This window comes from Nothoprocta perdicaria, unplaced genomic scaffold, assembly GCF_003342845.1.
Source record: "Nothoprocta perdicaria isolate Ctin4 unplaced genomic scaffold, notPer1 scaffold_111, whole genome shotgun sequence".
In the NCBI taxonomy this organism is placed as follows: domain Eukaryota; kingdom Metazoa; phylum Chordata; class Aves; order Tinamiformes; family Tinamidae; genus Nothoprocta; species Nothoprocta perdicaria.
In genome coordinates, this window is record NW_020454217.1 from 650,572 (window position 1) to 678,419 (window position 27,848).

At 43.2% G+C, this 27,848-nt stretch overlaps 2 protein-coding genes across 2 annotated transcripts; one reads left to right on the forward strand and one right to left on the reverse strand.

The window, feature by feature from the left end:
* Nucleotides 1-3,891: 3,891 nt before the first annotated feature.
* On the reverse strand, nucleotides 3,892-15,745 carry LIPA (lipase A, lysosomal acid type). Its single transcript, XM_026051206.1, has 9 exons — nucleotides 15,626-15,745; nucleotides 14,669-14,789; nucleotides 11,257-11,455; nucleotides 10,761-10,870; nucleotides 9,954-10,090; nucleotides 8,469-8,615; nucleotides 7,075-7,146; nucleotides 6,261-6,332; nucleotides 3,892-5,490 (listed from the first exon to the last, which is right to left on the reverse strand). Exons 1-9 carry the CDS (start codon nucleotides 15,743-15,745, stop codon nucleotides 5,257-5,259), a joined length of 1,212 nt encoding a protein of 403 aa, XP_025906991.1. The 3' UTR covers nucleotides 3,892-5,256.
* An 8,355-nt stretch (nucleotides 15,746-24,100) lies between these two features.
* Nucleotides 24,101-27,629, forward strand: IFIT5 (interferon induced protein with tetratricopeptide repeats 5). Its single transcript, XM_026051129.1, has 2 exons — nucleotides 24,101-24,141; nucleotides 26,189-27,629. Exons 1-2 carry the CDS (start codon nucleotides 24,101-24,103, stop codon nucleotides 27,615-27,617), a joined length of 1,470 nt encoding a protein of 489 aa, XP_025906914.1. The 3' UTR covers nucleotides 27,618-27,629.
* The last annotated feature ends 219 nt before the right edge of the window (nucleotides 27,630-27,848 follow it).

Sequence of the window (27,848 nt, forward strand, 5' to 3'; positions counted from 1 at the left end):
TAGTACAAATGCTGCCCATAAACTAAAATGTAAAGAATGGGCAATTTGCCCGCAGATTAGGTCATAGAAAAATATTCTGAAGTCCCTTCAGGAAAAAATTGGAGAATTTTGCAGTCTTCTTGCTGCTATACCCTGACCCACGCGGCGCACGTGGGGGCAGCCCTGTGGACAGAGCCTGCCTGCAGCGCCGGGGTGGACTCTGCTCGCAGGCAGGAGCCACGGTCACGGTCACGGTCACGCTGCGCCCCATCTGCCGGCGTCGGGAGGATGAACTGCTGGCAAGTTTTACCTCTGCCGGGGCTTCGCTCGGCTCAGCAGCCAGTATGCTCAAAAAACTGAGTCCTTGTGCCGCAGAGATGGCAAATCCTCTTTAGGTCTCTATTTTCCAGTCACTGTTTTCAAGCTATTTGGCTTTGTCACTAGAAAGCATCTATCTCACATACTTACACTGCTTCTCTAACTTGAATTCCTTTGTCACTGCAAGATACAATGCAAAGAAAAGACAAAATACATGCAAATCCTCTCTGTGTTTAATTCAACAACAGAACCCCAGCTTTTTTCACTTAAGTTACGGTACTGCCAAACTTTCCCATGTGTTACAAGATTCTAAGTAGGTCTCTAAAAATCAAGCCTGTTGCTGCAGCGTTTAGGTTGAAGGGCACATAGTTTGGAATGAGGCCCCGCAAAGGGTCTTAAATAGATTCCACATGAGCACGAGATGCAAACACCGACCCCAAGCTGAGCTGCTAGGTATAAGCCATCATGAGAGCAGCAAAACATTAACAAGTGGGTAGGAAAAGGAGGAAGAAGTAGCATGAGGGAAAACCAGGATCAATATGCTGAAAATAGAGGCACAACAGCACAGACAAAATCTCTCTCTCCGCTCTCCCCCTCTCAGTGGTGAGATGACAACACGTCCCCCCTCATAACATGGATAGATGAGAAACAGGTTTCAGGACAGTGCTGAACCTTCTAACAGAAAAAGGATGCTGGGGAGCGGAGTCGATCACTTAGGAAGGAGAGTAAGAGCAAAGCAGGACAGACGCTAGAGCAGATGGAGAGAGAGGTCGTCCCGTACCTCATTTTAAAACAAACAGTTAACCCTGACAGAAGAAAAAGCAGCCGGAGCTCCTCAAACACTAACTCACCTTATTCCAAGAGACTGAGCGCACAGATACTTTTCAGCAGCAGCTCATGGCAGCTCTGTGAGGGTTCGAGCCAACTCTCTATGCTGCGGGCGTCCCACCGCGGCCTTTCTGCAGGCAACAGCACCACCCAGCGCAGAGCGGCGCGTGCACGGCCCGCCAGGCCGAGCGGCCAGGGCCCTCGCCAGCCACTGCCTCAGCGCTCCTTTCAACGTAAACGTTCGCTCCCTGTTAACGTAACTGGTACTAGGAAAAACGTCTTCCTTTCAAAATGTTCATCCATATTGCTAAAATGTCATAGGATAGCGAAGTACACACTACTTGGCAGTGGGGCAGCTTTCAAAAGTTGGCTGGCACAGGACTACGTCACAGGCCCCACAGATGAACAGGTTGGGAAGGAAAGAGGGATCTTTTCAATCTCTCCTTATGATTAGCTATACTGAGGTTCAAGTATCTGAATCTAGAGAAGGGATGTGAGCCTTCCTCATCTCCTAGGCAAGCAGCTTTAACCTAGGGCCCTTACGTAAACACACTTTCCTTCCCAGCTTTTCAAGAAAATCTTTGGTCTAAATTCTTAACTGACCTAAAATGCTTTTTTAGTAAAATCATTTTCATATCAACACTCCACCTCCTCAAACAAATTTCACTGAAAATCTCTCTAGACAGCAGATAAGCAGGCTTAATGAAAGGTTTTCAATCAGTTCTTAACAACAGCTCGTGATGGAAGGCTGCAGCAAGGCAAACTGTTACTTCTCAAGTCCTATCTTAACACCAGGAACAGTCTTCAAAGTAGAAACAATCAAGGTAGGATCTGGAAATTTGGCCACTGTCCCTCACAGAATCCTTAAGGTTGGAAGGGACCTTTGGAGATCATCTAGTCCAATCCCCCTGCTCATGCAGGGTCACCCAGAGCACAGGACACGGAGCTGCATCTAACCAGGTTTTGAAGATCTCCAAAGGAGCCTCCACAGCCTCCCCGGGCAGCCTGTTCCAGGGCTCTGTCACCTTCACTGTCAAGAATTTTTTTTTCTTAAGTTCCTGTGGAACTTTTGGTGCCTCAGTTTGTGGCCGTTTCCTCTAGTTCTATCACTGGCCACCACTGAAAAGAGGCCACCCCATCCTCCTCAGTCCCTCCCTTGAGGTATTTAATGACACTGATCAGGTTCCCCCTCAGCCTTCTCGTCTTCAGGCTGAACAGGCCCAGCTCTCTCAGTTCTTCCTTATAGGGCAGATGTTCCAGGCCCCTGATCACCCTTGTAGCCCTGCTCTGGACTGTCTCCAGTGCAGGAGAGTCCTGTGCTGGACTCGCTCCAGATCTCCTGCTTTCTAGCACAGCTTGATCACATTACAGCAGGTTTAAGTCAGGAAAATGATCAGCTTGTTAGAAAAATGTCCTATGCTCTCTCCTTCTATTACATTACTAGGCTTTGATGTTATCCCAAGCTGATGTTTTGGCCTCAACATCACTGCAATGCAAAGGCAAGCACTAAATAGGAAAGATCTGCTTTGAAGTGGATCGTTCATCACTACTCATTTGTATCTAGAACATGTTTTTTGCTCCTTCCCTCCAGGTTCATGTCTCATTTCACACAATTTTATCCACTGATGCTTCTGGAAGTTTGTCACACACTGCTTGCAACTCCAGCAGGCTAGGGATAGCGGCGTAGTTTCTCATTTCCATACCCATCCCTGTTCCAGCAAAGCAGAGAAGCTCCATAATGGCTTTTGTGAAAAAAAAAATCCTGTTTTGACCTTTATTTCCCATCATGTAGAGGGGTCATCAGCAGATAAGCCTGACAACAAGTAAGATTTTATAGATCCTGCTCTCTTGACTACACATCTCCTAGGGTATTCACAATCTACAGAAGGCACAGCCTGAGTGTGTTTATTACCGAAGACAACGAAGGTGAAAAGCTGAGTTACAAGGTACCTAGGTGATCACATCAAGCCTACCAAGGCAAAGATCAGTTCCTTGCCCTACAATGTGGTTAAATGCTATTTATGAGATTACTGGACAGTCAGTTAAGCAATCCAATTACACAAGGCTTAAGAACGTGACACAAGAAGCTTTCCACCATGTCAGTCATTTGAAAGGAACTCTTTTACCTGGAGGCTTCAAAAACATCTCAGTCCTGAGAGTAGTTAGTTATTCACAGTTAATACCTTCCTTAGTGTCAGAGAAGTTTCAAGAGTCACCTAAAATAACATGAGCTCTTATGTTGAGGCAAAGCCCCCTTAACAACAGAAGTAAAGTACAACTTGACTACTTTATATTTTCTTTATTTCATCATGTACTTGTTGTATGGATGAACAGCTGTGAAGAAAGAAAGAGCAACTAAATCTGCTGGATTCTGTCCCCAAAATTCACATGTATTCATAAAAAAACATGAAGTGAAACAGAACACATCAAAATCCAAGCAGAACTTCCACATTTATTGAAAATGTCTCAAGCATAATAAACATTAGGCACGTGGTTCTTGCTGTATCATATACCTGTCCCAACTGCCATTTTAGCCACTTTGGATTCTTTGGACTTACTTCCAGCACAGCAACACGAAGCAAGTACGGCTGCTGCAAATGTAAAGCAAACTTAAACACCTGTTAGGAATCATAACTGAAGTATTAAAAACAGGTTTTTTTTCTTAAATGAAAGCTAGGGACACCCTGAGTCTGAATTAGAAGGAAAGAAACCCTTGATTTATAGATTATGTATTTTTTTGCAGTTTTTGTCTCAGATAAAAATGCAGTATTTGTCACGTCATGTGGAAAAGACTGTTCCTCCTGTTAGGATTGTATGGACAGAGATCTGTGTTGAACAGATCAAAGTCTGCAACTTTGGCACAGAAATTATTATTTGAACTAAGATAACTTGCTTTGGAGAGTCTTTATTCAGCTACATTTGGCTTGTGAACTCACATGCAGTCCAGAGGAGCCAAAATGTTCCACACGGTCACTGAGAAGAGCAAGGCACCTATGCCAGAGACAGTGACAGCCCTGAAGTCAGACCCTAAAGCAGAAGTAAATCCTCCCCCCTCCGCTAAGTGGGGGGGCTTAGCCTCATTAAAGAGAAAAACTGAGGGAAACGGAAATTCAGACAAATACTGCCAAGCTTTCCCAAGGTGTCTTCAAGTTCTGAACACACTGGTGGCAAGTACCATGTAAGTATGTACGAAGTAAGATTTTTCAAAGCAGCAGCTGATTAAGAGCGAAGTCCAAAAAAAAAAAAAAATGAAGCTGCCTGAGTCACAGAATAGCTACTTTGGTCCTTCCTACCCCAGTAGTCTTGTTTTCCAGTGACCATTTTACCACTGCTAACAAAACATCAGTATGTGCATCTTTGAAACTCACAACCTATTGACAGACCTGACCAAAAAAAAGTGGTATTTCCTTTAACTATTTGTTCGAGGAATCTGCAAGGGCAAAAGACAATTCTCATCCCTAGCTGGTATGCAAAACATGAATGGCTTCAAGAACATCATTGAGATCAAGAAAAATACAGTAGTGAATCAATCCCAAAAGAAGAAATTTCAATTCTCAGTGTTGATACTGTCTGGCTTCATGACACTCGTTTGGACAACATTCAAAAAGAAAGTCATTAGATGTAGCTAGCTTGTTTGACGTGAGCAACACAATAACAGAAAAAAGTTGCTAAGTGCTTTTTAAAGTACCGGCACTACATGAGATCCCTGCAGTACAAGGAGTACCTCTAACAGGTACTTAGAAATGATAATATACTGAAAAACAACAGTGCTTTATGCATGGCAAAATACTAAGTGTTGGAACTGTCAAGCACCTGAGGTGCTGAAGGGACTACATGTCTTTTAGACATGTCACTAACCATGTAAGCATTGGAAATGCTTTCTCTGTACAAACTGGTGTTTTCTAAGCATTATGCCACTGTGTGCAAAATAAGCAGGAAACAATGAAGATTTCTGCAGCAGAGAGCAATAATACTGAGAAAAAAAATATATATGAGAATCCAGTTCAGTAGTCATTGCTGGCATTTTAAAAATGCATCATAAATAAACAGGGTAGCATCACTGCCAAAAAAGCACAAGTTTCGGAAAGATGAATTTCCGATGGATCAACCCTCATGAAATACCTATCAGGTTTAGAGATACTTTCTCATCAGATTCATTATTTCATTATATAGGCGGTAAGGTGCATCAAGACCCCAGATGAAATCCAAATGTTCCCATTCTGGAATGTTTTTGTGGTAAACCAGGTTTGTGATCTGAGTGAGCAGCATGGCAACATCCTTTGGGTCTGCCAGCCAGTCCTGTCCACCAGTCCACACAGCAGTTGGCACAGTCATCTCTCTTATTTTGTAGAAAGGGGGAGTAGACTGAGAGGGGGAAAAACAGGAAAAAAAAATATACAAACATTAGAAAGAACAAGTCTCTGCAATAGTATGAAACTGCACAGCAGTGCACTAGCAACTGAGAGACGAATGTTTCAGATTATCCTTTTTTTGTCCTTTGCTCTTGGACAGATAGAGGTAGATACAGAACACTGATTTTCAAAGGAAGATCCAGCTCCTAGAGCTCAGCAACATTAGAGCATGTGTGACAGGAAATATGTGGTTTGGGGAAGCAACAAAACAGCTGGGTAAGGCCAGTGTACAGCAGGGAGGCTGAGAGAGCATTTCTCATTCGACTGTTCCCAAGCCTTAACCAAATATTAAAAGTGATTGTTACTCTGAGAGCAACAAACTGCAATCTGTCCTGCCACTAAATGCACAAAGGGCAAAATATTTTTAATGCTGCACACAGCAATTTAGAAACAAACACATGTGCAGACTAAACAGGCTGAAAGATGATAAGCATGATACACAAACTGACAGTTCCCTCTTGTGAGAAGTGCAGCACAATCTAATTACCTAAGCATGTGGGATGCTAATTAAATCTTATCAAAAGGATCACCCCCAAGAAACAGGGTGCAGACACAACTGTGTGTCTGAGCATGGACTCCATACATACTTAAGCTTCACCTCACAGCTCTTTAGCCTGTCTTTTTTCCCCATAGAAAGCAGCATCACAGTCTAAGGCAGCATCAAGCCCAAAACACTTTTTTGTGCCTTTCAGGAATTGTAACACATCTGTAAAATATCTCTACCTGATTGTAGTGAGCCATATTTGCAGCCTTGCTTCCCCAGTCATAAGCTTTGAGCTCCCCAGATCTCACAGCCTAGAAATGAACAAATATTCACACATACAAAGAAGAATCACAAGGCTTTTATCAAACATTTTCAGTGGAGAAATAGGATTAATATTTACCTAGACAATGAAACAAAAACAACTGACAAAGGAAACTGTGAGATACCAGTATTAGTTAGGACAAGTGCCACTGCCTTGCTCAGTGCCACAGGCATGGGAAACACTAGCATTCAAAAGAATGACACTTTGACCCTTAAGATTCAACACTCTTTCACAGCAAAATAGGAAAGATTAAGAGGAACAGTTTAATGGATCCAAAGCCAGGATGTGGCAACTCCATGCTTCAGAAATATTTATGTAGCTGTCTAAGTATATATAAACATAGCAGTGTTTATATAGCTTTTTTATAAAGTCTACTCTGCATCATTTACCACCTACTATTTTTCAGAAACAGCACTCTATATTATGGGGATCTGGGAAAAAAATATTTAAAAAGCTCCTCACAGATTTCCTTCCAGACAATGCTTAGGCAGCTGTGTGCCCCAGAACCCCTCAGAAAGAAATATGGCACACTGGGAAGGGGATGCGGGGGAGACAAGGACAGAGGGAGCTGGCATCACAGCCATCTCCATAAAAGCAGCTGCAGTAAACAGCTGCCATTCTGACAGCCCCCTGGGCTATCCTACATATATTCTCATTCCTCTTAAACATCAGATCACTACACTAACACATAAGCTAAAACCATGGACATCTGTGATTCTAAAAACTCTTACCTGGCTCCAGTGGATCATGTTTTGTACAGATGTGCCTGCAGGACAGTGTGTTGAATACACATCCACTCGGCTCTGCAACAAGATAATTAGCATGGTTTATTCCTCACACGCAATAGTTAGAACCACTGGTGCTTTTTGAAAAATTAACATAATTTTTTCCCTTTTTTAAAAACTATTCTAACAAAATGTTAACTGAAGACATATATACAGAAGAGGTAAGATATTCAGATGCTTTGGGGATTGCTTACCATAACTACAGAACATTTGGCCAATTCAAATTAAACCAGAATATGGGATTACTTTTTGAGACAAATCTTTAAAGCAAGACTATAACCACAAACTCTTTCTTTCTTTTATTCTGCTTTTACTTAATGAAATGTGAATATAAGTCTCCCCCTAGGGTACTGTGAGTCTCAACTATGAACATGAGTTTTGGTAATAGAGATACTAGAATCAAATATGATTTAATTTATGCTTTAATTTCTACATTTCACTTCTTTTTCTCAGATGAGCAGAATGCAAAAATGCAAAGCACAGAAAACGAAAACTAAAACTACATGGAGAAATAAAGAGTATACATGTGTATATGCACACATAAACAGAAAAAAATGCAGCTGAACTTTAAACATGATAATGATAAATTTTAAGCACTATATACTTAAAAATACTTTTTTGGTAATACTGTACAGTGGTAATACTGTAAGAACTGGGAGTGCACTGGAAATAGCACCTCCTCAGAAATCTAAGCTATTCAAAACTTCATATGCCTTGAGTTACACAGTACACAATATCCAGGGGAAATATAATCTAAATCCTGGCAGAAAAAAAAATATGCTCCACTAAAACCATGAAAACTGTATGCACTAAGCAAGAAATAATGCAAAAGCCACTGCTTTCATCTTGAGGTAAAACACATAAACTGTGCTCTCAGGCAGACAGAATCATGAAGAAAATACTGATTCTATGCTGCTCCATTAAAATAAACCTCCTCAGAGGTCATCCACCTGTGGGATATACCAACAGCAGCTTCCTCTGATTTCGGGGAATTCAGAAACATTTCCAGAAGCATCATGAGAAAAGGTGTTCTCATGCAAATTGCTGTTAACTAGCTTTTAGAAAACAAAAATCCTAACAATTCTCCCTCTGGAGCTAGGACCAGTTAAAAGTATCTGCAGAAGCAGTGATTGGCCCCAGGAAAAACAACTTTGTGTGTCCTCCAAGAAACCAGAAAAAAGCATCAGCAGTTCTGTTAACAGTGAAGAAATATATGCAAATTCAGGACAATGAAGAACCTTGTTTTCTTATATGTATGTAAAAACGTAAGCAATTCAGTGGTACACAGTGAATAATATGTTAGAGTTCACAGTTAACTATCGAAAGTCATCAAAACGTACCATATTCAAGTTTTTCTCATTAAAACCACATAGAAGAAAGAATATGTTGCCACACAGGTCATCAAGAAGTCTGTGGGTGCAAACATGCGTAGCAAGCCATTTCAGCAAAAAATTCTGAGGAAGGAATTGTTTCTTTCCGAACATATCCTGCAAAATAATAAAGAACAAACACGTAATTGCATAGGATGATTGGGATGGGATGGTTGCTTGAGGTAACCATTTCCATTTTTACTGATGACAAGTCAGATGACAATGATGTCTTTAATCAAGCTTGTTTACAGTCCAATGGGAAGGTTAAAATTAGTGCCTCTGTTGCAAATGACACAATCAATTACCCCTACAAAGTTTATACGGAAACTGGGAATCATTCAAGAATTTCAAATCTAACCTCAAATTCCAACTGATTTTAGTATTTCATAGGCCTACTGTACAGATTCTTGTCATTAGAATTGTTTAAGGCTAAAATACTTAATCTGCATCTGCTAATAATGACTTTGGTACTTCCTCTCCTCTAACCACATAAGCAAACAAGTCTCATGAGCTGCAGTGGACACTTCCTCTTGCTGTTTTTAAAGCCTCCAGGGATTTCAAAACAGCCCACGAAGCACTAAAGTGACACAATTCTTTAGGATATGCCTGACCCATGGGCTTGTGGCTGTCATGGACTCCCACACTCAGGGTTTCTTGGAAGTCACCATGACCATGAAGTTCCCTAGCAGAGCATGAACATGAATCGCTAGCATGACGTTTATGCTACTTGCCCTCTGGAGAAGGAAACAAGCTGTGCATGTGCATGTACACATATGCACACATGTGCATTCAATTTGTACAAAATCCATTAGAAAAGGGTTCATCTCTAAGTATGAAGAGCTGAGTGGGAACCTCCGCGGGCGATGCAAAGCCACGCGACGCACAGCGGGCTGTTCACAGCGTCTGCCTCGGGGCACCCGCGGCAGCCTGCCAGTCTGCCTGCGTTCCCTTTCCTCTGCATGGGGAAGGGCAAGCTCACCCCAGCAATGATTCACAGCACCTAAATAAAGCTGCTGCTCTTAATCATGCTCTGAAGGATCCTCTTCCAGTGGTTAATTGTGAAACAAGTCTGCTGAAGTTCACAGAAATTCAGACACATTCTATAGAAACATAAAGCTATCATATGAGTCTCCTAAAATAAGCCAGCTATTTAATTAATCCTGGATTTTTTATAGCTGCATTCCTGACACACATCAATCAGAAAAGACAATTCTGTTCTATTATATGATATTTGCCATATAAAATTCTATTTTAAACATACAAATCATCATGTTAGTAGTAAAGCCAGAGCATACACTGTTAATTCTATAGCATTATTACTGGAAAACCGCCCTAGTAATTTTGTCAAACATGTTAATCTCTAATTCATAACTATTAACATTATTTGCTACACTCCTTTCAATCAGAAAAGGACATACTTCATTTGGTTTAGAATATTTATACTGAGATACAAACCTTGAGTAGCAGATCAGGAAATACCCCCAATTTTACCAAAGGACTCGTAGCAAACTTGATCGTAGCTACAGGTGCCAAGGCAAAGAACATTTTGATTTTCTTAGCCAGGTTTGGTAACGTTGAAAATGCAATGAAAGCTGTAAATAATACGGAAGTAATTAACACGTCTCACTGACACAAGTTAGATCAGAATTTAAGCTGGCTGTGACTGTGTAAAATCTATCAAGTGTACAAAGGTATTTTTAGATTATTCCCAGTTCAGAAATAGTACTGAATTGATACAGTTTAATTGCTGTCTTTAGCATCACTTTAGGAATTTTAAAATAAAATGGGTACTGGAGAACAAAAATTAAAATTGGCATATGAGGAGCATTTGTCTTCTTCTGAGAAACAGGTTACAATAACATACTAACCTACCTAATACTGGTAGTTCTTTCTATCTACAAGCCTAAAAGCACTTGAGTCAAGCCGTGCATGTAGCAAAATATTCCAGATAGGGACATTTTCATTCATATTTCTGATTATTCTAGATCTCATTAGGTATTAATCAAAATATTTCCTTGAACAGAAACTGCACTACTGCACTGGTGGCCAGATTCAACTTATTATTTTCATGAATTCCTACTTTAAATTACCACATAAAGTAATTCTTGTCCTTTTAATGTTAATGAATATTCCCAGAAACACCTAAACAGTGGAAACTTGCTTTTACTGAAGCCTTCTTTTTTTCATCATTAAGCCAGATATGCAAAATTGATATGAAGTCAGACACAGCACATTCTAGTGAACGCATCTCTCTTCACATACCCATTGTGGTGCCCTGCGAATGGCCAACGTAGAAGACTTGTTCCTGGCCAGTTTTCTTCAAAATGAAGTCCACAAAGGCTGGAATGTCGTACTTAGCCATTTCATCAAAGCTACAAGGCAAACAAAAGAAGTTGGCTGTATAAGTAAAATCATCAGTGTGGAACAGCTACACAGAGCTTTGCTGCCATGCGGATGGGTTGCTAGGGAAGAAAACAAAGCTCCCATGGGATCATGCAGAACGCTCTGGTGAGGGAATCTTCACTTAAGAACTGCCAAAGCAAGGAGAGTTCTGCTGATAATCTGTGAAGGCCACAACACCCACCATAAAACTCCTGTTACTGCTACAGATGTTAACAGCACATGTTACCAGAAAAAAATGTCAAACGCTTACAGCGTAACTGAACTGAGGTGACAGGCAAACAAACAAAAAGGGCAGTCTGCTCACAAACAGCATTAAATGTATATTTCTCCAGTTTCCCTACCCAAACGAGGCTACCTGAAAACCCAGAATTCTTCTTGCTTCACTGTGAAGTGTATATGTTTTCTGGACCAGGTGTTCCCTCTGCTATTTCCCAACCATACATCATAGCCAGCATCTGCCAGCATAAAGCCCAGGCTGTTGTAATCCAAGTTTGTGATCCAGTTACTGCCATCCGCAAGCAAACCATGCTGCAGAAACACAGCAGGCTTTGGACCTGAAAAATAAGGACAATACCAAGTTAGGAAGCTGAACTGTGGAAATGCCACATCTCTGCAATTGCTACTGACATATTATCACTATCCAGCTCCCTCCTATGACTAAAACCCCGACAGAGTCCAAAGAGTAGCATGGGAAGCCAACAAGTGAATCATTGTTTCAAGGGCCCTTCTCCCCGTAACTTCAGCCCCTGAAAAGAACCAAGGTCAGGACACGCATGAAGTTAAGGAAGCCTCTCCCTTGACTGCCCTACCCCAAAAGGGTTATTACAAATCTGCAAAAAGCAAAAACAAACAAACAAACAAATAAATAAATCTGGAACTTGCAATAGCAAAAGTGGTGTTTCTTCTGCTTTAATAACTGGAAATTGATACATGGCAATGTTAACTCAGTGCTCGAGATTAGTCAGGACTTCACCTCTTTCAATGACACATCATTCTACCACAATACTAAACTCTCACCACACTTTCCACATTGATAATTTGGATTTAAGATTTTTCAGAAATAACCAAATCTGTTACCACATCGTACATTCCAAGTCACATCCACAGAGAAGTGCTGTGGATTCCCAAACCCAAATTATCAATATTCCTCCCTCCTAGCAAACTTTGCATGTGTGGTGAAAAATCTTTCTAGTGCCTTTTCCCCTTCTGTTAACCAACCAACCAAACACACACACATCCCTGTGGATGTTTCGGCAATCAGAGCAAATTCCTAGGAAAGTCAAGACAGCTGCAGAGCTAGTACAGTTCAGGATCACTTTTTACTACTCTGTTTTTATCATACTTCATCATTTTATTAACAGCATAAAGAATTTTCAGGACTAACACTAAATTTGTTTTCAACAATGTTCATTTTTAGTTTTTCACACACACCCTGAAGGCTCAGGCTGCCTTCCCATGCTTCATAAAAGAGGAAGGATTCGAAGTGTTTAATCATTTCAGTACTTTAATTTTGTCCACAGATTAGCCACCAATTCTACCAGCTCCTGTTTCATTTACACAGCAATGAGCAGATCTACACATGAAATGCACAATCACTCGACAAACTGACACGGACAATGATAGTTTAGTAGCACCCTAAGATGCCCAAAGTGGGAGTGAGGGAGAAAGGATCCCATAATTTGGGTAAGAATTTCTTTTTTTTTTTTTAGATTTTTTAGTTAACAGTGAAACTGAAAGTCACTGATGTTTTGGTCTGAGGCTCTCTGGACATTTTCCCACTCTTTTTCTTCCCCTGCTGTGGAACCACAAGCTTTGTTTTGTTTTTGCAAAACATCATGTGACACACAAACTCCTGTGAATCCTATTCACATCAAGAAAGCATTTCACAACAAGAATTATGGCATACATGTGCCAGGTCAGCAGTAACACATCATTGGTATCTTCTGAGAAAAGATACCAGGTCTATAAAAACTTTAGATCAACATGAACTTTGAAGTGTTCATTCTTCTTCTAGGAGATCATACTTCCTCAAATGTGCTTAGTAATCCTTGTTTTCAAAATTAAGGTACTTTGCAAAGCATGAACTTGAGGTCGAGGGTGTGGCAAGGGGAATGTGGAGAATTCCCACAGGTCAGGAAACTTCTGTTTGCTTATGTCATAGACGGAAGGGCCAACAAAATCAATACCTGCAAAGGCTGTCTGTTTTTTCCCTGGGGATTTTCCTGAATTTTTAAGTACAGAGACACCTGCACGGTTTGACTGGCTTCATCCATGCACTGAGGTTCTCATGTCTACCTTGTGAGTGATAATGGTTAGAACAAACATCCTGACTCTAAAAACCAACAGCTAAGGTCATAAAGGCCCTTGTTTGGCCTTTGGTAGCTAGAAGGTCTTTTTTTTCATAGGGCTTGTTCATACCCCAGGCTGCAGGACAATCTCTCTTCCCTGAGCTGCATATTTATACCCCTTCCTGCAAGTTTTTTAAGGTCAAAAAGTAGTTCTTAGGATATGCACAGTTCCCATGCAAACAGGCAGCTGTTGCATGTGTATATTTGCATGCAGAATTTTTTGCAAAGTGTCGTGACATAATTGGTATCTGTCAAACTCAAAGGATTCCTATTTTCATCCACAAATGCAATTCCTGTCTGCAGAGTAAAAGTATCACAAGTTAAAGGTTATGCATCTCTTTTCTTCAACATACATTTTCTGTCTCATTTGTAAAAGTATCCCATCATTGACCCCTTGCAAAAACCTTTGCTCATATCTCTCCCTATCACTTAGTCTCAGCTTTCTTCCTTTCCTTTCCATTCTCTTCCCTTTCCTTCCTCTCCTCATGACTCATCCCAGGGATGCACTCCCTGCATCCCTTTCCACAGCTCCATGTCAGCTTCTGTCAGCTTTTACAGTGATTCTTACAGACTGCAGGAGCTCTGGGAGCATATGCTAGTTTTCTTCCCTAACCCCCTTTATCAAATTACATACAAAAACCAACATGGTCTAGGCTGAATGTTGTCAACAACAATTTTGGGATCCTAATTTGCAAATATTTTTAAATATATTGCACTCAGTATGCTTCAAAGGGATTTTACTCGTATTATGATATTTACCTATATAAGTACTCAATGATATGATCCCATAGTAGTATGCAGGACTGCTCTAGCTTGTAATTTACTCCAAGGCAGCTTCAGAAAGGTTATAATTAACAAATTAATTCTAATTTTATGCAGAAATAAGCCTGTAATTACTTTGGGAATGTTCTGCTGGGACCATTTGTGGTCTAGGCATATTTCATCAAAAGAAAATTATGAACTGCTCCTACTTCTGAAAACAGACGATTTGAACACAATTTTTTTGTATAAAAAAAAGGATTTCTAAAAAAGCTGTTTGAAACAACACAACAGCAATATAATCAAAATATTTGGTTATTTACTGAAAAAAAAAACCCAAACAAATCTCACTCAGTGTTTTCTATTTAATAGAAAATTCAAGTACTCTGGCCCTCAAAAGTGAAACAGCAGAGTTTGCATTAGTACCACAAAACAGAAATATTAAGGAAATACAGCTTTAGCTTTCTAAATTGTTTTCCCTTCCTTTACTCAAGTCACTCTAAATGTGACTAATCTATTTTAGCTATAATTTTCACTATTAAAACATTCCCATTGCATAATCTTTGTCTGGGATACTTTAGGCACCAAAGTTCTGCAAATTAAAGCACTTTTTTTCACGACTTTCCTTTTTTCCTAGCAGAGATTACCTTTTCTCCTTACCTTTGCTTCTCTCATAACCTTTTCTTCCATAAGGAATCCTGTTCATGGAAAGGATATATCCATCTTCTGTTGTCACTTCATACTCCTCGCTAGGATATCCCCTGAACGTGATAATTTGACTCTGAGGAAAAGAAAGGAAACTGCCTTGGAGTCAGGCTGCCCCTCTCCTCAATTCCTTACCACTGTCAGGCACCCTGGGCCCCTTGCAAGCTGCGTGTGTGGCAGGAAGGTGCCAGAGCCCCCTCTCCCATGGGGCGGGATGCAGCCATGGGAAGGATACGGAGCAACGGGGCGAGATGCAAAGTGGCCGCTCGGAGCCGAGCCCAGACGGAGCCTCTCTCGCCGCTCTGAGCCGAGCCCAGACGGAGCCTCTCTCGCCTGCCCCTGCAGCCACCGCGCCAGCTCACTGACAAACCACGCTGGAAGAGTAAAAATAACTTAAAAAAAAAATACACATTTTCCTGGCGCTATGATTTCATTAGCAGTTTTCTCTTGCGTCTCAGCCTTCCTGTTCTTTTCATTCGCTGCCCCAGGCCCGCACTCTTTAAGGCCGGAGAACTTGCCACTTATTTGTTTTATGACACCAACTCTGCTTCCAGAAAACATTAAAAATGCAGCAAATCCCCTGCGTGGGCTGGCTGGGGGACGCGGAAGAGAAATGCTCTGGGCAGAAAACCCAAGCAGAGCTTGGGTTCTTTTAAACACACCTTGAGCCAGCCAGGGTGGCATTAACGCAGAAGTGATTCTAAGACTAAACTTCAGCAGCAAAGGGCCCTTTCCAACACGAGATGGGCTCTGGATGTCACCAGTGCCTTCCATATAAGCGGTACGAGGTTGGGGGGGACACGGCCCGGGAGAGCGGGGGCCGCGGCGCCGCTGCCACGGCGGAGCGGGAGGCCGGGCGCAGGCCGCGGCGCGCGGCGGTTTAACGGTCCGGCGCCGCCCGCCGCCACTTACGATGTTCATGCTGGTCTCGGGGTCCACGTTCCGCCTCGCCCTGCCCGCGCCGCGCCAGCCCGCGCCGCTCTGCAGCAGCAGCGGCAGGAGCAGGAGCGCGGCCGCCGCCAGGCCCCGCATCCTCGCGCCGCGCTCAGCGGCTCCCCCGGCCCGGCCCGGCCCGTCCTGGCCCGGCCGCTTCAGTGGCGCCGCCGCGTGACCGCGCGCAGGGCCCGGCGCGGAGGAGGGCGGCGCGGCCTGGGGGCGGCCCCGCGCCGCGGGGCGGGAGCCCGGGGCCGCCGGCAGGGCCGCGGCACGCGCGGCCGCCGCTTGGCGCGAGCCGAGCCTAAGCACGCGCTGCCCCGGACAAGCGGCGTTGGGTTACGCGCTGGCCGGCGGCCCCAGCGCAGCCCAGCAAGCCTGTCTATCTGCCGGCCCTCATGCGGGCATTGGCACGCGCTGCCCCTGGCAAGGGCGCCCGTGGTCACAGGGCTTGCCGGAGCTTGGGCTGAGGCCAGGCCTGAAGTGCCCTACACGTGCTCGTGCTAGCAGACCCGTGGCAGCACCCACGGGATAACACCGGGAGCTGAAACAGCACGCACAGGGGTAGGGCAGGATGCAGCGAGGAAGAACAGGAACAGCCCTGAATATCCTGGGAACGTTAAGGTCTTAAATGAACATCTTAGTGCTTTCCAGCAACCACAGCCATAAGAGCTCTCGCTTTTCTTAAGTATGAGGGCACAGGCATAGGCTCCTGGCACGGAGCGGAGATGGTGGGAAGCAGAAAGCAGGGAATGCCGAGGCAGGTGGATTGCAGTTGAGACACAACTGGGAAACACCACACGGCAGCTGTGGGCAGGCGCTAACAGGGCTGTGCCACAGAGGCAGCAAAACCACCCTAATTTTCCCTACATGGGCTATCCCGGATAGCACTTTGGGATACAAACTGTAACACTGCTCCCCTTCCTGCACCTCTCATGCAGCGGTGAGGCCCTTCCTCTGCACCTCCCTTTATACACTGCGTTTCCTACCAGGAACCTGACACGGCTGAGACAGAGGGAAGGGGCTGCTGCCTGCTCTCCCCACGCGAGCCAGAACACCAGAGAGCCACAAAGGAGGAGTCCTGAGGGTTGTTTCAAGTTTATCAGCAAACACATTTATAAAATAATGACTGTAAAACACTCTAATCGTGCATCATTCTGCTGGTCTTGCAATCAGTCGAGATTCCAGGAGAACCAACGGAGATTCCATGCTGAGAACTTTGCAAATCGCTGTTGGCCTGGTTGCCTCTGGGCCTTCGTTAAGGCCTCTGAATTTGTGCTGCATTAGAGGCACAATTATTTGGAAGTCACTTACAATGATCTAATGTGCAGCACAGACGCTGAATATCAGCATCAGTTCCTTGGAGGGGGCCACTTGGGCATTTTGCTTAATACCCTAGCAGTATCCCAACGAAAGAGCTGGGACTTACACACATTCTTTCTCTGGGAATGATATTCTCCTTGGCTGAAATTCTGCATTTCTTTTCCCCCAGCTCAAACTGTTTTGCATTGGTGATCCCTGTGCATTATCAGGCCTTCTCCTTAGGACACCGCGTACTTTCCATTGCCCTCACGTGTGAAGGCAAGCGGGGCTCTCGAGCGCGGCGGACACTGCTGACACGGCACTCACCTTCGGCACAGCCCGCCTGGCACGAGAACGAGCGCCGCGCAGCTCCCGCTCTTCGCTTTGCAGGAAACTCAGCTTCAGGGAGCGAGACGGCTCTGAACGCTGCAGTACCAGTAAGGACGGCAGAGCAGGTAACAGCCCAAGCATTTAAGTGCCTGCAAATGACCCCCAGCACGGGTGGCACTATCCTCCTCTTCCCCACAGGGTTACCTCATCAGACTGCTGCTCTATCACCAGGGAGAGCTGCTTCTCTAGCTTTGCTGGGGGAAGCCCGCGCCGTTGGAGCTGCTTTCATCTGTTATCCAGGTATCCATCTGTTTTAATTGCACCAGCCCTGTGGAAGTAGTTCCTGTGATTTTCCTGCTTCCAAGAAGTTTTTAGGATGCAGTTTACAGGGTAAACTGTCAGATGAAAAGCACTACAAAAAAGTGCCAAGATTAAACACTGGACATTTAGAAGCAGAATATTATAAAAAAATGCTTACATAGATTGTCAAGGGCACTTTTAATACATTTATAAGCTTCTCTATGATCTTTTTCAATCACAAAGATGTTAAGGCCACAGATGAACAGCCTTTGGGGAAATATTTTTTTTTTTAAGAAAAGAGATATCTAATGCGTTTCAACATTACAGTATACAGTATTACAAAACAATAGCCACTTGTTGTGACATGTAAGAGGCAGTTTGTGTGCTTGATAGGAGTGAAGATACAGCTTTTATACTCCTAGATCCTGTTTCTTAGGTTTATATTTTATTTCGAAGAAGTTAGGTAGAAAAAATCTCTCAGTGTTTCACTTAAATCTTCTGTAAAATTAATTACAGGGTCTCCTCCTTATAGAGAAAAACACAAATTATAAAATGCAACAACAGCTGCTCTCAAACATAGTAGTTATACACTAAACCGGAGTAATGGTAACTAGCATAAAAGGAGGTATTTAAAGTGATTCTGCCATTTACTATAGCATAAATGTAATTCATCTACATTAATTTAAACAACTTAAACTACATTTCTGACAATTACTTGGCTGAGCTAATGATCCTGGCGGAGAATTCTTTGCCAGCAGGTATCCATTTCAGCTCAAAGGAAATGTACAGATTTATATTTTACCTCTAAAATGCATAAATATTTTTGAAGCCATCCATGTTGTTGTGTGCGCTCTGAACACGCAAATAAACTAAGCTATTGTGTTAAACAGGAGGCCACTGTTGTGCTTTTCCAGCCTTTCCCTGGTCATGTGCTTTCCGAGAAGCTCTTGCATTTGCTGCCCTGCAGAACAGCTCTTTCCCACACCAGCCTCCCCAGCTGCAGCTCTCCCTGAAATCCAGGCAGCAGGATTTCAGAAATGTTCCTCATTTATTCCTGTGTTCCGCCAAGTAGATTACAAAGACAGCTCCTACAGAAAGACCTTGCATTTATTCTTATCTTCCCTTCCTCTATTTTAAGGACTTGCCTGCACTTATTCAATGATGATTTTTGCCTAGCTGAAACATACAGATGCGAGTAAATTTACAAAAAATATGGATGCCAGCACAACTCTTTGCTTTCCAGATGGAAAACTCCTGCATTCTCCCACACATACACACGTGCACTGCAGTGTCACATTTTCTCATGCTGTTTGAAACACACTTTCATGTTGCAGCATGGATGCAGTAACTCCGAGATATGCAAGAACAGTGGTGAGGAATGTGCTTTCCTCACCAGAAAACAACAGGGCAGCCCATAAATCAATCCTCCAATTTCTTAGTTATCATATTGCAGTTTAAATCCAGCCCTCCTCTTTCTTGCCAAGAGGAGGTGTGTGAACACAGCACAGACTAAATGCCGAGCAGGCAGGTGATGCAAGGAAAAGAGGCAGGGCAGAAACAAGAAACAATAAGACCCTCAGCTGCAGCACAGTAAATTACGAACATCTGCAGTTGATTGATACAGCTGAAGCCTTGCATAATCCTTTAATTACATTTTTACATAACTACCCGCAGCACAGATTTCCCATAAAACACAGGGATCTGCATAGATCTCCTAACCTGGAGTACTCGCACCTGGAGTACTGTGTTCAGTTCTGGGCACCCCAGTATAGGAAGGACGTGGAGCTTCTGGAGAGGGTCCAGAGAAGGGCAACCAGGATGATTAAGGAAATGGAACATCTCTCGTATGAAGAGAGGCTGAGCGAGCTGGGCCTGTTTTCTCTGGAGAAGAGACGGCTCAGAGGGGATATGATTAATATGTATAAGTTCAGGAAGGGAGAATGCAGGGAGGAAGGGGACAGGCTGTTCTCACTGGTGGCCAGCGATAGGACGAGGGGTAATGGCCACAAACTGAAGCATAAGAAGTTCCGTCTCCAGGTGAGGAGCAACTTCTTTACTGTTAGGGTAACAGAGCAGTGGAACAGGCTGCCCAGGGAGGTTGTGGAGTCTCCTACTCTGGAGGTCTTCAAAACCCGCCTGGATGCCACCCTGTGCCACATGCTCTAGGTGTGCCTGCTTGAGCAGGAAGGTTGGACTAGATGATCTGTAGAGGTCCCTTCCAACCTTAAATATTCTGAAATATTCTGAAAATATTCTAACATTTTTGACAGATTGTCCCACTGCTTCATCTCAGTGCACATAAATATCTAATTGCTGGAGGGCTGCACGGTGTCATGGTGCACAGCTGGCAGCTGTGCTCATGTTGGTCTGGAGCTCCAAAACCTCACCTTCAATAAAGAAAACATTCACCTAAATACATCCCCATCTCCCGACGATCTGACCCAGAACACAGCCAACAGTTTGGTCATATGAATTCTTTAAAATACATGATGACATCTATCATCTTCTTACAGGCAAGGCAGTAATGATGGTTGCTCCCTTTTCCATAATAACCTAATGGTTGGGATGCTCATAAAGGAATCAGCTGTCATATGCAAAGTAGACATTTTCTCCCCTGAAAGAAAAAGGAACCAACTCTTCCCTATTTATTTGGGGGGGAAAAGGGTAAGGCATGGCTTTCAGGCTGTGGAAACCGAGCAAAGGAGGTGACTCCCTGCAGCTCTGAGCGAGGCATCGAAGACCAAGAACCGGACAGATCTTAGTCTGTGCTTCCCATGCGGTGGGAGCTTGCAGCAGCTCCCAGAAGCTGTGCTGATTTTAGCTCCCTGCTCACTGATTTCTAGTTGTTGACAGTTTACCTTACAGCAAACAGTAACAAAACTGCTCTAAGCAAACAGTAGATATTCAAGCAAGGCTTTTTTGTTTTGTTTTGTTTTTTAAACACATCACCTTTCCAAATGTGGAAACCATAGGACATTTTACATTTACATAAAACCTCTGACACGTGGACCAAGTTTACCAAAAGTACTCTCAAAATTCAACATGAAAGCTTCAGAAAGTGAAAACAGCTTCCCAAATTAGCAAGGAGATTATATAATTAGTGATTAGATTACAGTCTTCCTTTGTAACCCAGGGTCAATGCTTGCTTTATCTGTGTCCTTTCTGCATCATCACGGTCTTATTCACACCTTTTCAAACCCCAGATAACCTTCAGGGCTCGGGTTCTTACTCCACTTCCCTGCTGCCAGGCGAACATATCGCGACTGCGAGTTGATACGGAAAGACCTGCCTCCAGCATAAGTTCATCGATGCTATTTATGGGCTGCCAGTGCTATGGGAAGGGAATCATCCTGTTCCTCCAGCCATCCTGAAGATATTCCAAGTATTAAGGGAAAGGAAAAGAATGTTTATTAAAATGCAAGATTAGTAAAGCTTACTTCACTTAGAGCCAGCTATTCAGAAACAAGCAAAAAATCTCTCTAAATAGTGTGTATGCTTTAAATTAGCACTGTAATTTGTTTTTAATTCCTTGATTTGCCTTATTCAAATGAAAAGCTATCATATTAACCACCACACCAGCAACATAATCCAGTGTTTATGTAAAACCTACATCCAGGATAGAATGGCAGCAAAAAAGAAGATCTTGCCTTAAAGATTCATATATTTCCTGGGATTCCATTCAGATTAAAAATCTCCCTGTAGGAGAAATTTGCTCTAGTGCTTACTAAAGAGATTGCTTTGTCAAAAGGCTGTTTATTGCCCTTATTTATCTTCAGACAATCTGATGTTCATTAGAGCCTGCTAGATGGAGCCATCTTCTGGCCAAACCATGACAATGAATCTAGTGAATCAACAAATCAAGAATTGAACTCTACTTTGAATAAATGCTTTCTATACGCCTTTGAGGGTAAGAATATGGACTTTTCAAAGAAGGTAACTTTTTATAAATTAAGACCTAAAATTCTTACAAGTATAATTTGGAACTCGCAGAGTACATATGGCTTATAAACAGCAATGGATGTTATTTTTGTTTCTTCACAGAGATTAAACATGGTGGCAGCAGCAACAGCAGTTCTGAGGCCACAGGGATGTTGGAAATAAATGACTTTGGCTTGCTGGGACGTAACAACCTTGTGCATCCTCTACTAAAAATTACTCACAAAATGGAGGAACCTGACACTGTCATGTGCCAAGGATAATGAAAAGTCTCCTATAGCACCCTCCTATGCATGTTTGAGCTTATTATTGCAAAATATTCCTCTGATTATCAAGGAACATTAGAAAGTCTATGAAAAGCACTTGTTATCAATCATCACATTTGTTTGCAAACCTCACATTTTAAAATGGAATGGAGTTACTAACAGAAGAATGGTGTTACAAAAACTGGCTTATGGTCACAAAGGAAGCCCACCCTACAGATACAGAAAGCCAACGATTTGTTGTTAGTGCAATAAAAATCTAATTCAAGAGTCATCATTCACTAGAGTAATTACTGTAGAGAAATGAGGGGCGACAATCTAGTCAGGGTATTTAGATACAGAAATTAATCACAATAGGAGTAATGATACAATTACAATTGTAACATCCACACACTTTTCCTGAAGTTATGCTCACCCTGCCGTTGCACCTCTGGCTCTTCAGTCAGCAGTTTTGGGCTGCTGGGGAGGGTAACACTAAGTTTTCCGCTTCCAAAGCCCTTCCTTCAGAGGCACATGCTGCTGAGGTTGCTGGTTTCTTCTTCCTCCCACAGCTTCCCACCCCTCTACTTGGGGTCATTTGTAGATGTTTGCTAAGATGCTTTTACACCTTTCTCCATTATCCTGCAGCTCCAGGTTACATCCAAACTCCTCCACCCTTTTGCATACACGCACAGCGTATGCAGAGCTGTCCCTTACACCACTCGTCTTTGTTTTACCTCTATTGCTACAGCCACTGCTGGAGTCAGTCTCTTTCACAACGCTTTGAGCAACTCATTTCCACAGGCACCAGTTATTTCTACAGGCATTAGTTATTTCCACAGGCATTAGTTATCTCCAAGGAGACTACAAATCTGTGTAATATGTCTGTTGGCACATCTTGCTATAGTGTGTGCCTCCAGGTTACAGGGCAGTCCTGGAGAGACTTGTCTATCCATAAGCATGTCTTCTGCTTCGCTATTTCTTTCCCGTTTTCTCAAATGGATGAAGGTAACCAATGTGAGCATTCTGGTTTTGATCATAAAGCTTACCAAAGAGAAAAATCCTACCAACTGGACGAAAGTATTCAGAATTAGTCCTATCTCTTCTAGAAATGTATCTAATATCTTGGTCCCTATGATCAACAAATTCTCTTCCTTGAGGGTTGAGAAGAACCCTTGAGAAGAACCCTGTCAGTATTTACACCTGTAGCAAGGCAAGGGATGTCCAGAGGGCGAGCAGGACTAAGAAATGACCGATTTGCACTTGGGAAGGATCCTGCACCTTTAAAGGCACAATTTAGCCATTTGAAATTAGGAGGCCTGTATCTTCAAAGGGACCAAGGCTTCTGATTTCTGGAGAAAATGGTACTGTTAGTCCGTAATCCCAGTAATCACCCGCACACTCAACCCGGTTTTAAAAGCAAGCTTTATTAGCTGGCCGGTGGCAGACCTCATGCAGTTTGCCCTGAGATCCGCGCCGCTTGAGGAGAGGTTCATGTGTTTACAGACGACTACAACTTCTTTTTTAAATTATCTACGACCACCATTGACTAACCCCTGCCCTTTCACAATCTTCCTGGCAAGTTCGCAACCTTATCTGGTGGCCACAGCAAGAGCAGCAGGATACGGTATCCTGCTAGTCCTTGTCCTCGACTGCAACAAGCGGTATTTGCGAAGCACGTGGCAAGGTTAACTGCACGTTACCTAGCCTACGTCTTATACTTTCTTTAGCATGCAAGCTTTTTAGGCCCTTTATAGGCCTCACAGTACCAGTTTAAGGGCAACTGAAACAATCTTCTAACAAACACTAAGTGGCACAGTTTGGAGCACCTGAGCGTCTAAGGCAGTAGGAATCTCCATTCTTTTCATCCTAAACGCGGCATTGAGTGACACAATACCTTTAAACCGGGAGCTTGAGCTGCAGAAATAAAAAATTGCAAGGAAAAAAAAATTGCAAAGATTCACCAGCAGGGGCAGCGGGAGAGATGACCCCATTTCCCAGCCGATACAGTAGTTTCTATTCCAACAGTCTGAAACACTTTCCTTATCCTAGAGGCCTCTGGATATGCAGCAAATGTTGTGCGCCAGAAGCCGCTGCCGCTTTCCCTGCAGCACAGCTCAGCGGCTGGCATAAAGACCAGACGAAAAGAAGACAAACAAAACCGCAGGCGCGGCGAGGAGCCCCCCCGCACGGCGGAGAGTTTCCGTTTCCCCGCCGCTCGGCGGGACGAGGCGCGCGGTTTCGCTTTCCGTTTCCCCGCTCGACCCACGCATCACATGGGCCGCGGGGCCCGATAAAAGGCGCGGGCGGGCGCAGGGCGCGCGGAGCGGCGCGGGCGGGCGCGATGGGCTCCGAGGCGGCGCCGGGCGCGCGGGAAGGCGTGAGGTGAGAGCGGCGCAGGCGGGAAAGGCGGAGGAGGAAAGGACCGAGCATCAGCGGGGGAAAGTACAGAATAGTTACCGGGAGCATCGGAATAAAACCAGGGATGCTGCTGTAATGCTGTTGACGGGGCGCTGTTTAAACGGGAAAGGGAACTCCCGCGCCGTTTGCGGAGGGAATAATGCGGGTGGGGCTGCTGGAAGAGCTGGACGGGGCACGGGCAGGCCAGGGGTCGCCGAGAGTGATGGCGAGATCTTGGGAAGTAATTTTCCTCTGCTGGCACGGAAGGTGATGCAGGTAACGGGGCACAGCGCCTGGCACGGGAGAAGGGATGACGCCTTCTGAAGGCTGTCACGCACGCTCCGATCCAGCAAAGCCAAGGTGTCTGTGACAGTTTTGAAAATATTAGCGCTTAGAAATTAGATGTTGAGCTAAGCTAACTTGTATTTCATCACAATTTTTTTTGTGAATTATAAATATTAATCTTGCATGCTGTCTTTTCATTACTTTTCACTGTTGTGTTCACCCATCAGTTTGTGTAGCTCTCAGCTGAAGCAACAAGAAGCAAGAGGAATTGCAAAGTCAGATATTTTAGTATAAGAATGGGGCTTGAGACATGCTCCAAGCTCCTCCTGGAATATTTGGCTGAATTGGGACACAATAGCTCCATGTCAGTGGCATTCCCTTGCATCCAGGGGCTCTAACCACAGCAAGACAGCAGTGAAAGCAAGCAGCTAGCCCTACTTCCCCTTCATTCTGCTGGAAATGCAATTTCACCACATACAGTTTTCTAATTAAGCATTGTTGCTAATACCAATCCAAGGCATTATTTAGAGATTGCTTTATAAAAGCAGATATTGTTTAAAATATTTTTCAAATATATATATATTTTTTTAAAAAATGCTTCTCCTTGATTTGCCTCTTCCTCATTTTCCAGTCTTTCTACTCCTTTCTCTCCTCTTTTGAAGCCTAAGTTTTCTTCCACATTTTCACTTGCATGATTTTGCATCACACAGTTGTTCTGCAGGCTTTTAGAACCACTAGGTTTTAAAAAAGGGAAAGCAGAAAAGTCTTAACAAATAAGGCCTTAATTTAGAAATCCTTTTATAAAACTGTATACGTTTCCTTCTATGAGGGAGGCAAGAGATTCTACAACATTCTATAGCTTGTGTCCAAGGACAAGATTGTATGGACTAACACATGCAGCTCCTAAATAGGGATGGCATTGCTGCAGGACATGACTGTTTTAAAACAAAGGCACACTAAAAACACAACTCTGAATAAAAAACAAGTAAGTGGAAGCATGCAAAGTTGGTTTAATGGGGCATGATTGTAGGACAGCTCTGTTTTGGCCTCTAATGCCCACACAGGTGCTTAAAACATACAAAGTGTATTTAACTTAAGTAAAAATTTCTTGACCGTGAGGGTGACAGAGCCCTGGAACTGGCTGCCCAGAGAGGCTGTGGAGCCTCCTTCTCTGGAGATGTTCCAAACCCGCTTGGATGCAGGAGGGTTGGACTAGATGATCGCCAGAGGTTCCTTCCAGCCTCAACCATTCTGTGATTCTGTGATCATCAGAACATAAAAAGTGATGCTATGCAATAGACAAAAATTTACAAATTCAGGATATTCAAAATAAAATACTAAAGTTTTGAAATAAACAAAAATATGGGAAAGGCATTAAACCACTTCCTCCTAATTTGTGGGGAAGCTTTTATTTGATTACCACTTTTGGATAGGCTCCAGTGCATATTTTAAGGGTAGAAATATATTCCTGAGACCCTAGAGAGGTAGCAGCTTTACAGTAGAGACTCACCCTCTTCTGTGACATCCATAAACTTTTGCTGTATAAGAGGTGACCTCAGTTACACTTGCAAGAATTATTGGAAGAGCTAATCACCTGGGTTCCCCCAACTTTGGCTTATTGATAATTGCCAACAATCAACCCAGTGATTGCCTGACAGCTCCATGTCTCTGCTTTTAAATCATGCCTGATTTTTTCTTTAAAGCAGGTATAAGGATATAAGTTGTTCTGTGTTTTTTTTTTTTCTAGCATCATTTCCAAGAATGACTTAAAGTGCAGCCTGCTGCAACTAGAATGTCATTTTACATGGGTTTTGCTGAAGGAGGATGTGGATCTGGATGCCATCGAGGACAAAATGGGCAATCAGATTGAATTTCTCACGCAATCCACTATTGCAAGCTACAATATGTTGTCATATGTGTGTCACCTAAAGCACTTAAATGAGGATGCCCTGCAAAATCTCCGAAAAGCAGAAAAAGAAATTAAAACAAAGCATGCAGATGATATTGAGAGGAGGAGTCTTGTTACCTGGGGGAACTATGCCTGGATTTATTACTGTATGAACAAATATGAAGAAGTTCAAACTTATTTAAGGAAAGTGGAAGACACCTGCAAAAAGCTTTCAAGTACTGCTCGCTTCCAAGTACAACTTCCAGAGATCTATTCCGAGAAAGGGTGGGCGTTACTGCAGTTTGGGAGAACATGCTATTTTAGAGCAAAGGAGAGCTTTCGAAGTGCTCTGGAAAAAGAACCCAACGACCCAGAATTTAACGTGGGCTATGCAATAGCACTGTATCGTTTGGAAAATAGTACTAGGGGAAGTGACAGAAATGAAATCTCAACCCTGAAAGCCCTGAGGCGCGCAGTGGAACTGAGCCCAAATGATACTTCTGTTATGGCCTTGCTTGCATTGAAACTCCAGGCTTTAAATCTAGTTGATGAAGGGGAGAGCTACATTAAAGAAGCAATGGAGAAAACCCCCGATTTTCCTTATTTTCTGCGATATGCTGCTATATTTTATAGAAAGAAAAGTGAATTTGACAAGTCACTGGAGCTGTTGAGAAAAAGCCTAGCAATAACTCCAAAATGTAGTTTCTTACATCACCAAATGGGACTCTGCTATAGAGGAAAACTGTTCCAACTGAAAAAGAAAAAATACCCCCCCAGAGAGGAAGAGGAAGAACTCATTCGACATGGCATTTTTCATTTTGAAAGAACGATCGAGTATAAGTCAACATTTTTTTTTGCCTACGGTGACCTCGCAGGTATGTACGCAGAAGCAAAACAGTACCGTGAAGCGGAAGCAACATTTCAGAAGGTGTTTGAAATGACAAATCTACACCCTGCAGATAAACAATACCTCCACCATGCTTATGGAAATTACCAGTATTTTCATATGAAATCAGAATCTGAAGCTATTAAACATTTCACAGAAGGGCTGAAAGTTGAGCAGGATTGCCTTGCAAGAGAAAAGTGCAAAAATTCTCTGCAGAAATTGTTGGAAAGGAGAATTCAGAATGGCTTAGGAGATGCGGCAGCTTTTAGCAAGCTCGGGTTCATTCATCAACTAAACAGCGAGAAAGTGCAGGCAATTGAGTGCTATGAGAAAGCCCTGGACCTGGATCCTGCAAATGAAGAATACCTGGGTGAATTATGGAAGCTACGATCTTCCATCTGAATCCAAAGCTTCCAAGATTCAAGTTATAACCAGAGGAAAGTCATGGTAGCATCAGCTTCTGGGAAACACAGAAATTGCAAGTGCCAGTTTTCATTTGCCAAGGAAGAGCACGCTTGCTGGCATTCAAGAGCTTTGAAATCTCTTCAGTGCTGACATTTTTATAAAGCTTGTGTTAGAGTTGTGATCTCGAGGACAGAGAACTTTTAAGTTAGAAATGGAATTTTCTACTGA